The 12,156-nt window shown below is 35.3% G+C and overlaps 1 protein-coding gene across 2 annotated transcripts; it reads right to left on the reverse strand.

The window, feature by feature from the left end:
* Window positions 1-403: 403 nt before the first annotated feature.
* On the reverse strand, window positions 404-11,270 carry SLC7A9 (solute carrier family 7 member 9). 2 transcript variants are annotated; one of them, XM_062007490.1, is made up of 13 exons: window positions 11,166-11,270; window positions 9,922-10,045; window positions 9,206-9,353; window positions 8,037-8,279; window positions 7,362-7,487; window positions 6,943-7,042; window positions 5,318-5,362; window positions 4,863-4,986; window positions 4,000-4,103; window positions 3,090-3,186; window positions 2,204-2,353; window positions 1,470-1,644; window positions 404-552 (listed from the first exon to the last, which is right to left on the reverse strand). In XM_062007490.1, exons 2-13 carry the CDS (start codon window positions 10,024-10,026, stop codon window positions 488-490), a joined length of 1,482 nt encoding a protein of 493 aa, XP_061863474.1. In that variant the 5' UTR covers window positions 10,027-10,045; window positions 11,166-11,270; the 3' UTR covers window positions 404-487. The 2 variants fall into 2 exon arrangements, with proteins under 2 accessions (XP_061863474.1, XP_010205985.2); XM_010207683.2 differs by lacking the exon at window positions 11,166-11,270 and adding an exon at window positions 10,160-10,253.
* Window positions 11,271-12,156: the final 886 nt, after the last annotated feature.

Consider the following 12,156-nt stretch of genomic DNA (forward strand, 5'->3'; position numbering starts at 1 on the left):
TTTCAACTTTGTTTTCCATTTTCCCTTGATTCCCACTTTCTCGAAAAGTCTTTAATTTTCGATAGCTTGTGTTTGGTCTGAGAAGCCAAGAATAGAGTTAGTCTGGTTTTACATCACTCCTGTCCTTTCTGTATGGCCCATTAAATGTCATACTATGAATGAATACCTTCATCCTTTCAGTAGTGTGGTCAAAAGCATCTTGGTAGCATTGCTGATAAGTTTTACCATCTTCCTAACGGTTTCTTTTGAGTAATTTTAACAAAGAAGACAAAATACCATAACATGTTAGCAAATAATGAATACTTGTTCTGCTGGACACTGTAATCTGGCTCAGAAATGTTTTATTGTTACATATTTAACATTTTTCAAGTACTAAAGTGTTGCAAAATAATACACCAGTATGAACATAATTCAGAAAGTATAAACATGTGCTAATCATCTTCAGCCAGTTTAGAACTTAGAAACAACCTGGTACATACAAAATATTTTATTCATTAACTTCCTCTGCTGGAACAACTTCCAAAAGCATTTGAAGATGCATAGTGATGGGCTCTGAGGAAAGAAGTTATCATTAGAGGCTTTATGAGAGAATACCGTTTCTATTCAGACTTAAACTTTGTTTTTTAGGTGAGAAAATTATTCTTGTGAGCAGTTATCTGGCTTTTAAGTATTTATATCTCAAAAAATAAGAGTTGGGGAATAAAAACAATCTCATGATCCAAGCTACAACATTCCAGAGTTTCTAAACTTGCTTTTATTAAAATGTAGTGCTTCTGATTGCATAATTACATCATATCTAATAATCCTGAGTGGCAAGAGGGACGGATGATGAACTTTTTTATGTCTATAGCACTACTAATTCTGTCCTCTTCAGCTAGTTCCCCTCTCTCTTTTAGAAATACCTGTGTATCCTGTTTTCCCTGAGGTGGTTGCAAAGTGTTTCTCTAGACTATGCAAAATCATTTTATAAATGGTCACACTGGGTTCTTGGAGCTTTCACTTTACTCAGCAATACTATGATTATTTTTGGTCTTGACACACTTTAATGAAGTGTAGTAAAATTGATAACCTGATCTAGAAGCACGGTATTTTGAGTCAAAAGAATGGATGTCTGCTCATTCTTAGTTAATGGCTAAAGCTATGTTTTGAAATACAGGCAACTGAAAAAGTACAGACAAAATAGGTCTACTCATTTTAAAAGTAATTTTTTTGGGGCTACTAAAGTGATGTATTGCTTTTGCGTGAATTAGGTTTCATTTTTCCTGAAATCTAACCAATTTTTCACAAAAAGTCATGAAAGAAAATCTTCATTAAAGCTTACCATATGCCCTTCAGTATATGTCTGGAAAACAGTCTTTCTCCACACCCTGCCCGTGTGATTTAGATGGCATGGACAATATAATGACCCTCATTACAGTATTGAATCTAAAGCTTAGTAATGTCCTCTTGATAATCTGAGGTATACTTACTTGATATTTTCCGGGGCCACTTGAATTTGCAATGAACAAAAAGGACATAAAATATGAGTCCACTAAGTATAAATAAAACACAATATAAATAGGCCAGTTCAGGTGCACTGATGATTGGTGCCAGTACTAGTACAATGGAGATTAATGTCACTATGACTGGAATGATGATGGGTACCTGCAAGATATGAAGCACAAATTACTTGTTTGTTCTCTTGCAGTTTTTAAAGAAGTGGCATATATGAAAGCATAATATTTTTATAGCCTTATGCATTCTCTCCTTTTAAAATTTCTGAAATCGGGGCAATTGAAAGCATATAAATAGGGAGAACTCTTCTGCTAAGTCATTGACTAAGATCTTTTTGTCTAGATTACGAATTGCAGTGTAAAACCTAACATTGCAGCGAATCTAGGACCTGGCTGCAGAGCAGTGACTCAGTGGTAGTCTGTTGACTTCAGCTTCCCATCCCTGAAAATCTGGCTTGTACCCATGGTCTGTATGAGTAAAAATAAACATTGTGTCATCTTTTCCCAGTTCTTAGAAGCTTAGTTCTAGTACAAAACCAGAACAAAGAATAATTACAAATAACTGGCTAGATTTTGGGTAAGGGGGGAAAACCAACCAGCCAACCACAGGAGAATCTACCTGAGAATGTTGTTTAAATATCCAAATGTTTAGGATGGATTTGCATTTTGGTCCTTATGGGGATGCAGTAGCCACTGAATGCCGAACTTACCCTGATTGGTCTCTCGAGTTCCTTTCTTGTAAACCTCATAACAATGAGTGAAAAAACAGTTAAACCGTAAAATATCCAGACTGCAAAACTAAAATAATTTATGAGTGTGTTGATGTCCCCAGGAATAATATAAATAATAGCAATGACTCCCTAAAAATGAAAACAGAAATTAGTTTAGTAAGTGATTTACAAATAACATCTGAATTTGACTTGTGTCAGTTTGGGCACATGTTTACAGTGTTTCCAGAGTGTGATCTGGGAATGCTTTTGCTTAATAGTTTCAGGGTAAGTATTGCAGCACCTTTAAAGACAGCGTTTCTCATTCTTCTAATGTGTTTATTTTTGTGTGCAGTTTTCATTCCTGTTTAAGTCAAAAGTCTTAATCTGTTTTGTTGTTAACTGTGTACCTTGGGAAGTTAAGATACTAAATATATGTTAGGTTTTTGAAGTTATTGGAAATTGACAGAGCAGTAGAATTTGGAATTTATCTTATTACACCTTGAAGATAAGATAAATAGGCAAAATAAAAATAACAAGATCCTCTAAATTTAACTTCAGTAAAGGCATTGAATTTTTTTTTTGAGATTAAGTATTCCTACAGGGAGGAAATAGGGTAGTGATGGCATGGTTTCAGGCTGATGCTAATCATTCAAATTTTTATTTTCATGCTGTGGATTCTTAAATACTTTGATTTTTTTAAAATCTAGCTCTGGAATGAAACTTCAAATTGAGAAGTTGGGGGGTTTTATGTAGTCTTTGTTTGCCTCATATAGCAGTTTTCTTGTCGAGATAGTCCATCAAGACTGTGCTAGTAAGACAATGTGAAAGCATGTGTTACTGGAAAACTTTTGTTGATAATTTTTCAATACTTAGAATATATACTTACGTAAAACATGATAGCAGGTGCTGGTGTTAAACGCTTCACACTAATGTAAGATAGCACCTTTAGCATGTGACCTTCACGACCTGCCACATAAACAAGTCTGACAAAAACAAGTTAGTGTGGCACCTAGACTTGAAGTGGATTTACTAAAATAAATATGTTCTTTTCAGTTTTACTTTATTGTGTGGCTAATTCTGAATAACCAGTATTTCCTTTGATAGGCAATGGGATTTTAAGGAGTATTGTAGTAGACCAAAATAAGGAAAGTAGCCAACATTAAAGCAATGAATTTTAAACTAGTTTTGAACCTCTAGTAAAGTAGTAAACATGAAACTAATTTCAGAATCATTAGTTTGCATGCTTAATTTAAAACTGAGGGGAAAAAGCTAGCATCTGTGTGCATTTAAACTAAATATTTCCTTTTTTATGTGCTTCAAATCAAAAAGCTGCATCAGTAACCTTCTTTTAAAAAGCTGGTCTCTACAGCTGTGTTGTATTCAGGTGGATTTCAAATGTTAAATATTTTAAAATAGTAAATGGAAGTATTGAACAAGTGATAGACAGGAGTACCTTCTCTTTCTACTTCTTACCTTTGTCATTACTGGTGTAGTCATGTTCTTACTAGTAGCTGTATTTAACTGTTTAATTCATAGTTTTAAACTTGAGAGGTGAAAAAACCTTTTGTGATCTACCTACTTCAACTTGAGAATAAGAGACTTTATTTTCTACTTTTTCAAACCTGCATAGCCACTCGTTTTAAAATTTAAAAACTCAGCTAGATTTGCAGGGACTTCTTAATTACATTTCATACATTTGGATTAGAAGAATGTATCTATGTGTGTAGCTACATAAATGTACATATAATTTTTTACATCCTTTAAAAACTTTAAAGACATTTAGAATGGGAGCTTACCTGCCTGCAGTAAAACAAGTCCCATTGGCAGATCCAATTGTAGAAAAGGCCACAAAGAGAGGAACTATCCAAGAGGCTGAGTGAAGGACTCTATTTCCAAATGTCTGGGATGTGGGATTAAAATTAAATATTTTTATCATTTCAGCTACCATTTGGTATATTCACTAATGCTGGAGCCTTTTTAAAAGTAAAGTAAATGGGTAATCTAAGGTCTTTTACCAGTGAAAACATATATGCCATACATTTTGTGTAGTTATTAAAGAACGCTTTGTTAAATGAAAACATGGATTAATTCATGAACCACTCTATAGTGGAATATTATTGTTATGGTGAGATGCAGCAATTGCAGGAGGCATTGGGAGACAAATGAACAAATATACAGAAATTAAAGATCTTTAGATACCTGGTTTGTTTTCCCAAAGTAAGGAGAAAGGGAATTATGGACTACTTCCTGTGATCTCCTGAACACACACTTTAATCTGCTGTCATTTTACATGTGTTTGTTTCTTAGAAATACTCAAAACACTGAAAATGGCAAAGCAGCATTCAGATACTTTTGTTTCATCTTTTTGGTGTTTATGGAAGACAAGTCAGCCTCTGAGCTGCAGTGCATACAAAATGTTAGGAATTCACTGCCTTTTTTTTTTTTCCATTGGGATATGACAGAACTACTCATTTAAATTTTAGTGTTAGTGAAATAAATTTTAGATGAAGAAATAACCGTAGATGATGGGGAAAGAGGAAACTGACAGCTTAGACAAAAATGAACTGTATCTTAAGAAAAATTACAGATTCCTTTTTGCTCATGACTGTAATGCACGTAGCCTTTTCCAGATGCTGTGTTACAAAATAAAGTGGCTTACCACAGCAACTGCCGAGGACTGCAGGAGTTCTGTTGAAGTCATTACGGTGAAATATGAAGTGTTTATCAGAACGTAACAAACTGTAACCAAGGGGATTCCAATAATTATAGATAGCGGTAGATTTCTAAAGAATGCAAAAGTAAGACTCCATCAGCATTGCTGTATCCCTGGTAGAGTTGTCATAGTAAACTGTGGACTCTCACTTTTCCCCATAAGCTCTTCAGGTCCATTTACCTTTTTTTTTAATTGTAGAGCCATGGGAATCAGGATTTTTCAAAATAAAAATACAAATTTATGAAGCCTGTAATAGGTGGTAATTAGCTTTGTTTGCTAGTGTTCATACCTTGAGCAACCATTGTTTTTAAAACCAAACCAAAATATATGCCTGCTTCTGCGGATATATTAAGTGTTTGATTTTTGAGCATTAGAAACAGGGCTTTCTTATATAGTTTTACCTGTAAGGATTTTTAAGTTCTTCTGTGATGTAATTTAATTGGTTCCTGGAAGAAAAAAACATACAATGTTATTAGCAGTCAAATGTTGAAATACTAATATATTATGAAGTCAGGTGTTATTTCTTTTGTGGTTTTTTTTTACCTTTTCAGGAAAAAAGTTACAACCAGTATTTTAAGTGATAAAACTGCAGGACAAAAACTCTGAGCTTCTTATCCAAATGACAGCCTCTTGGTTCCCTGTCTTTTCCTCTGTTATCTTTTCTTCCTCACAGCTTTAAAAGTACCTCTGAGATGTTGAAGTGAGATTGTCCTTGGTCTTGGATAGAATATCTGCCAAATTTTTGTTATGCTAGGATATTTTTCTCAATTTCACAACATTGCCTTTTACCTTGAAGCTTTTGCAGTATCTGAGTCTTTTCAAGTAAAAACACAAGCGAGGACTAAAACAGGGCTGCTGATGTTTCACAAATGTTCTCCAAGTCATGCTGTATGAAACTGGTATGAAAACCTTTTTAAGGGTTATACCTATCAGGATTATAACTTCCAAGTGCTCGTTTTTGCTAGAGCATGTAAACCAGATTGAAACATGATTTTTAGTATTCACTTGTGAAAATGTGAGGAGTTGATTATTAACAGTTAAACAGTACAATTTTGAATGTCAGTGTCTGGTCACTACATATTGAAAGAATTATTTAGCTTCCCTGGCCACCATAGACATCTAAGTGAACATCTGTATTAGCAGACTTACATACCAGAGTCCACACACTCAAGCTTGGAAATTGAACCTGTCAGAGTAATCCAAACAAAAAGCCAATTTTAAGCATCTAAATGGGACTTGCTTTGTTCTAAGGTAAGGTTTCTATATTCTTAATTCCTTCCAAAATAGGATCTATATGCAAAGTTTTACGGTTTGAGCATTTAGGAATAGCATTATTGGGTCAGACCTTGATACTGGATATGTGCCAGCAGAGCCCTAGACCAACTCATATGACCTTTAGTTTCCAGAAAGGAAATGTGCAAACTGTTTTCTGGACTGTGGAAGAGATTAAGTTAAATGTAAATAAATTCATTCTTAGGAAGATAATTCTGGGAAGTACTCTTCTTAGTATTAAATATAAATGCTGTATGTAGAACATAAATGTAAACCTAAATCCACCCATAGCTGTGTTTTCTTCAATCTAACATAGTAGATAATAATGGATAAACAGATGGAGAGATTTGAAGTTAAAAGCTTCTCAGGGAAGAAAACTTCAATGTTTTTAAATCAATTCTAAATGAAACTGAAGGTGAAGTTAAACTTCAGGAATTCTGATACTTTGTGGTTTTACATCCTTCTGTACTACTGAAACATCACTATATTTTTCAGAAGAAATAGAATTTGACTGGATAACCTATGGGGGCTTTGGAAGGGCTTTTTTGCTTAACTTAATGGAATGAAACTGTTACTCTCCTCATTCCGACAGTACCAGAGCAACTTCAGCAGCAGAGCAGTAGCCCTTTCAGGATCTAGTATGGTTTCTTTCACCAATAAACAGCAATTTGAGGATTTAAGGGTTAGGGGAGTTGTGGGTGGGAGTAAAGGCTGTTAATTTGAAACCCTGTTAGTGCTAGTAAAGAAGCCTTACCATCCGTCATATGCCCAGAGTCCATTGTAAAATGCCAGAGTGATAGAACTGATAGAAACCGTACTGTCCTTGAAGGAATCTTCAAAGTTCTCAGTTTTTCCTGCAAATAAGATGTAGATTATTGATCAGTGTTGAAGTCAGTTCCTTTGATCCCCAGCAGATTAAGAAACATTCTAACATCTCATTTGTCTCTTGAAACATCTCGTTGCTAAAATCAATTAATACCCATTTTCATTAATTGATCTGTAGTGTTGCATTTCCCACCCATCCCTCTTCTCTAAAAGAGAATATTGTGGAGTATCTGGAACTGAAACACCAAGTGAAGAGCCTTATTGTTGTGCCACTTCATCGGTGTGAATTTTTCAAATGGTCATAGCAGAAGCTAAATAATTTTTTGCAAGTAGAGTATATTTAATTACCTTGTGCAAGGAGAACAATTCCACTTACAATAATGATTGCGACAATGATCATTTTGGCAGCCGTGAGAAAATTCTGCAGATAGCTTCCCAGCTTCACACTCAGTGAATTGACTATCGTAATTACCACTGAAAGAGGTAAAGGTATGAATTTCTGCATTAAATTTGAGAATACAATGAAAAGTTAGCTTTTAACCCTCCCCTTTACTGTATTAATTTTTCCTCCTGCTGTTTGTGTGTATTATTGATAGAAGGTTTTAACATAATATGGTTGGATAATTTGTTAGATGTTGATATTGCTTTTAACAAAAAATATATTGCAGTTGCACAACATTCTGACAAATACAGAAGTAATATCTGCACACTTAATTTTTCTTCCTCTTCTGCTAGAGGTAAGCATTCATTACATAGCTGTATCTGTCTTAATAAAGACTAAAAGAAACTTAGAAGAAACCATTTTTAAACCTCTCATTTTTCTGTGTTGTTGAAGTAGTTACTGAGGGAAGGACTTGCTGTATTGTGTTCTGTTGCTTTCAGCATAGGGTTGCTTCCTGGTGTCTTCATGAACATGAATCTACTGTAGTCTCCCTGAGTTGCAATGCATTCTTTGCTGGGGCTGAAGGGAAATTGCTATGCAGTTATGGATCTCATCCCTTTCTTAGGAAGTACAAACCTTACCAATGGCAGCTGCTGCAAGACACTTGATGACAGCTTTGGGTGGATCACAGCCAGGATAAAAAGGAGCTGATGCATATTCCGCAAAGCTGAGACAGATGATTGCAAATGAGCTGGGTTTTGTGACAAGTAAGCTTGTCCAAGAAAACAGAAATGCTGGAATTGGGCCAAATGCCTCCATAAGGTAAGGATATTCTCCCCCAGATTTTGTGATCATTGTACCAAGCTCAGCAAAACAAAGTGCACCTGAATAAAAAGAAAAGCCTTTGTTACTGATTTAGTTCATGTACTTAAGCTATGACTGGCTAGAACTGATTTATCATTTTCTGTAGTTACAAAATGTAAGGAAATGGATATGTGCAATGCATCATTATTATTTTCATGTTTCTGTAGATTTTACTCTATATGCAAAATGAAACTAATTGCTTGTGAGCAATTGGAAAAAATACACTGAAACAACTTACAGGGCAGAATTTGGTGTTTTAAGACTTCAACAAAGAAAGTACAAACATTCTGATTTCATACTAGATTTGTGGTAAAAACAGCAGTACAAGAAGCATCTAAGTGACAATTGCGGTGGCTGAGCTACCTTTTGGAAACTTGAAAAAAATCAGCTTGTGCCAGTTTTCAAGTAAAATGTCTATGAAGCTCAGCTTTAAAGTACAGCAGTATTTCTGGATTTATTGCTGTAGCTGGCATCTGTGTAAAGGTTTTTTGCATATGCTGTGCATCTGACAAAATGCCTAAAGAATTCCTTTTTGGTTTACTACTTCCAATATTTTGATGTGCTTAGTGATAACTTTTCAGGTTATAAAATTATATTTGCATAGTTACACAGGTAGAAAAATAGCAGAAATAGCTTACTGACAGTAAATTTCACATCTTACCTCCAATTAAAGTATTCTCTCCTTTTACACATAGTGGATGAAGTAAGCAAAACTGAAACTTGCTTCCAAGATGAGCTGAAGTTGTACTTTACAAGTTTAAAAGATTGATTTATCTTTTATAATAAAACAGCATATACATTAAACTTCTGCCCAGGTACTGCTACACTAATCAGGATATGGCACCTAGTCTAGATGTTATTAGCCAATTTGAAATGAGAGTTGTATGCAGAAACAATATATACAAAGATTTAAGCAAAGATTTGCATTGGTTGGTGATTTGTTTACCTAATGTTGCAAGAACTCCACAGGCTGCCCAGATGGTTAAACAAGGACCCACAGCTCCAACATTTTGAAGTACTGTTTTTGGAGAAACAAAGATACCCGAGCCAATAATTGTACCAACAATCATACAGATTCCACTGATAAGGCCAACCTTGAAATGAAATGAGACATAGTGGTAAATTCTCATAATTACTTCTTAGTATAATACAATTTTAGTAGTTGAATAGAGTAATGAATATTTTTCCAGGTTACTTAAAAGAGGAATTCCACTTCCTCCTGAGAACAAGTGACTCATCTGTTTTCTAAAACATCTGTAATTTTCTCGGGGAGACAAATTGTCACTTGTCTTTCTGTACCAGTGGCTGTTTTATGGCTATAAGCACTAACAAACTTGAAGCAATATGCTGAACTCTCCACTTCAGCCTCTAAGGAGTATAGGTGGAAAGAGCCAGTGAAGTTTCAGTTTCAAAGTTAACAGACAGAAAAATAATCAGCTTCCAACTACATATTATTAGCTCTAAATTGTGTTTATATCAGAACTATTTAACACTTTCAGAAAATGTAAACCAGCCACATAGTCAAGATATTATGTGCTTCCTAAACTGGTATACAATTGCAGTTTTTATACCATGATGCATATGCACAGATAGCACCCTCCTGCCTCCCACTGTAGCCCCTCACATGCACATGGACTGAAGGGGGAAAAGATGAAGCTTTGCCTGCTTTTGTAGGTTTGTCGTTTGGTGTTCTTGGCTCTGAAGGGATTGTCCATCCTGCTTTCTATTGTCCTCTCCTTTTCTTTTCCTCAAGCTTCCTTCACCCATTTGGTTTACTTGTTGAAATCTGTAAGGAAATAAAAACAAAGTACCAATCTAGTGTTTGCTTGAGTGTTGCTGATATGTATGGGTCCAAAATAAAACACACACACTCACAGGCAAAGGACTTATGTCTACCTACCTCCTGGGAGGTGAAGTCGAAGAGGTTTTGTATATGCGTCAAAGTCCTCTGTTTGACTTAGTGTGGATTTTCCTCATACCCACCTGGCAGTGAATATATCTTCTGTCTCGGGTTACATTCAATTGAGAGGATGTACTTACTGGAACAATCTAGGTTTTACAGCTCCTCCCGCCTTTGAATTCCTCCAGAGATTTAATCTTTGCTAAATCTCATCTCTTTTCTTTATCTAGGAGACCTTCTTTCTGATCTTGGTTAAATTGGGCCTTGTCTTATTTCCTTGGAGGTGCAAGTATCTGCTAAACCAGGTGTTGTCTGCTCTGATTGTCTAATTAGCAGTTCTTTGCCTCAAAAAGAGTCACCATCTTTTCTGTGTTGACTTGGTGTGAATGTCTGCTACTGAATATTTTGTTAGGTTTATAGTTTAAGAATATAGAGCTTATTTTCAAATTTAAACATAGACTTGTGACCTTTTTTTTCTTTTGGTAAGGATTTTGTGTGTTTCCTATACTACTGAAATAAAATACAATCTGAGGTAGTGAAGGAAATCAGTCATGTTAGGTCCTAATTCTTAAAAGCTGGGTCAGTCTAAAGTCTCTCCTTAGACCCTACAGCTATAATTCTATTACTAGAATCTGAATGTAGAAGATCACTTTGCAGTTACACAGACGGTAACCAAGGAATGCTTAGGCGTGTTTACGCACTTAGCCAGTATCCAGTAATTCTTGGCTACAAAAACTGCAGCCTTTTAACTTGACAGAACACCTGTCTCGGTACTGCTGGTCTTCAGAAACGTTTGGGCTATAAAAACATCCAGTTTGTTTTGATTTAAAAGTTGGATTCATTCTGATTTCTTTTTTTATAAACTCTTCAAGATTAGAAAATTGCCCATGTAAGGAATACAGGGCTTGGGTCACTGAATTTTATTAACAGCTTTGTGCCCAACTTTCAAGTAATGTATTTAGAGTGTTTTAATCAGTATATTTTAGCAATTCATACTTTCACTTACCTTATTTATTTATATTTGTTTGGTGTTAAGCAGGTCCAGGAATCTGTGTAATATGTTTCTTTATTTCTCCCGTTAGATTTACCAGCCAGTCAGACAGCAAGATGTGTCCATGTCTGAAACCAGAATACGCAGAAGCAGCAGCAGCTTAAGTACAGAGGTTATAAAAGGTAATCATTAAACCCATTCTCCGCCAAGAAGCTTTGAGATAGGAACCACAGGTAAACCAAGAGCCCAATTAGTTTATCTTTTTTAAAAAAGTCTTTGTTCCCTTTGTGAGAATGTAGTGTATTACATAGTGAGAGTGAACTAATTCAAAGAGTGTGTTTTGATGATCTTGTGTCAAGCTATTCCTAATCTAGGAATACTTTGGAAAGATAACCTTGAAGTAGTTCTCATATTGTGAGTGCATTGAAAACATCTGTCCAGATGTTAGCTGCAACCTATACAAGTAGTTGTTGTTTTCACCTTGAGACAGTAGAGAAATGTGAGCAGAAATCTCTCCTTTAACCTGAAGGCAGTTGAGTGGACAACTTGTGTTCCCTTCATTTGCAGTTCCAATTAATTTTTCATTTTTATAAACGTTTTAAAATCTTGCTATATTGAAACGTGCCATTCTCTATTTCTGTACAGTCATATACCCAGTCTTTGTTATCCCGAGTGCTGAAATAAGGTGGTACTTTGACTCATACTAAGTCATACCTAAAATACTTGCAAAAAAACCACTACATCGTGTTTCACTTTGTTGGCTTTGGCAGTGCAGTTATATAGTTCCTTTCCTGCACAACTTCCAAACCAGTAAGTCCTGATCAACTTGGTCTAACTTCTGCTGGCTTTTCTTGATATATATCTACTGTTAAAAGCTGAAAAATGAACTGGTGTTAGGATGTGAAGATTTGTTACTTTGTTAAGGTAATGCCTCATGAACAATAGCAGATTAGAAATAAGACCAAAATGTTGGACCTAAGTATCAACATAACTGTCTCGTGGCCTG

Source organism: Colius striatus, chromosome 14, assembly GCF_028858725.1.
Source record: "Colius striatus isolate bColStr4 chromosome 14, bColStr4.1.hap1, whole genome shotgun sequence".
In the NCBI taxonomy this organism is placed as follows: Eukaryota; Metazoa; Chordata; class Aves; order Coliiformes; family Coliidae; genus Colius; species Colius striatus.

Bases quoted from the DNA above. Each gene is read 5' to 3' on its own strand.
- SLC7A9 (XM_062007490.1), bottom strand. From the start codon at position 10,026: ATGGGTGAAGGAAGCTTGAGGAAAAGAAAAGGAGAGGACAATAGAAAG. The intron at 7,043-7,361 runs GTAATTAAATAT...TCTTATTTGCAG, and splicing joins AATTGTTCTCCTTGCACAAG to GAAAAACTGAGAACTTTGAA. The intron at 4,104-4,862 runs GTAAGCCACTTT...CCCACATCCCAG, and splicing joins AGTCCTCGGCAGTTGCTGTG to ACATTTGGAAATAGAGTCCT.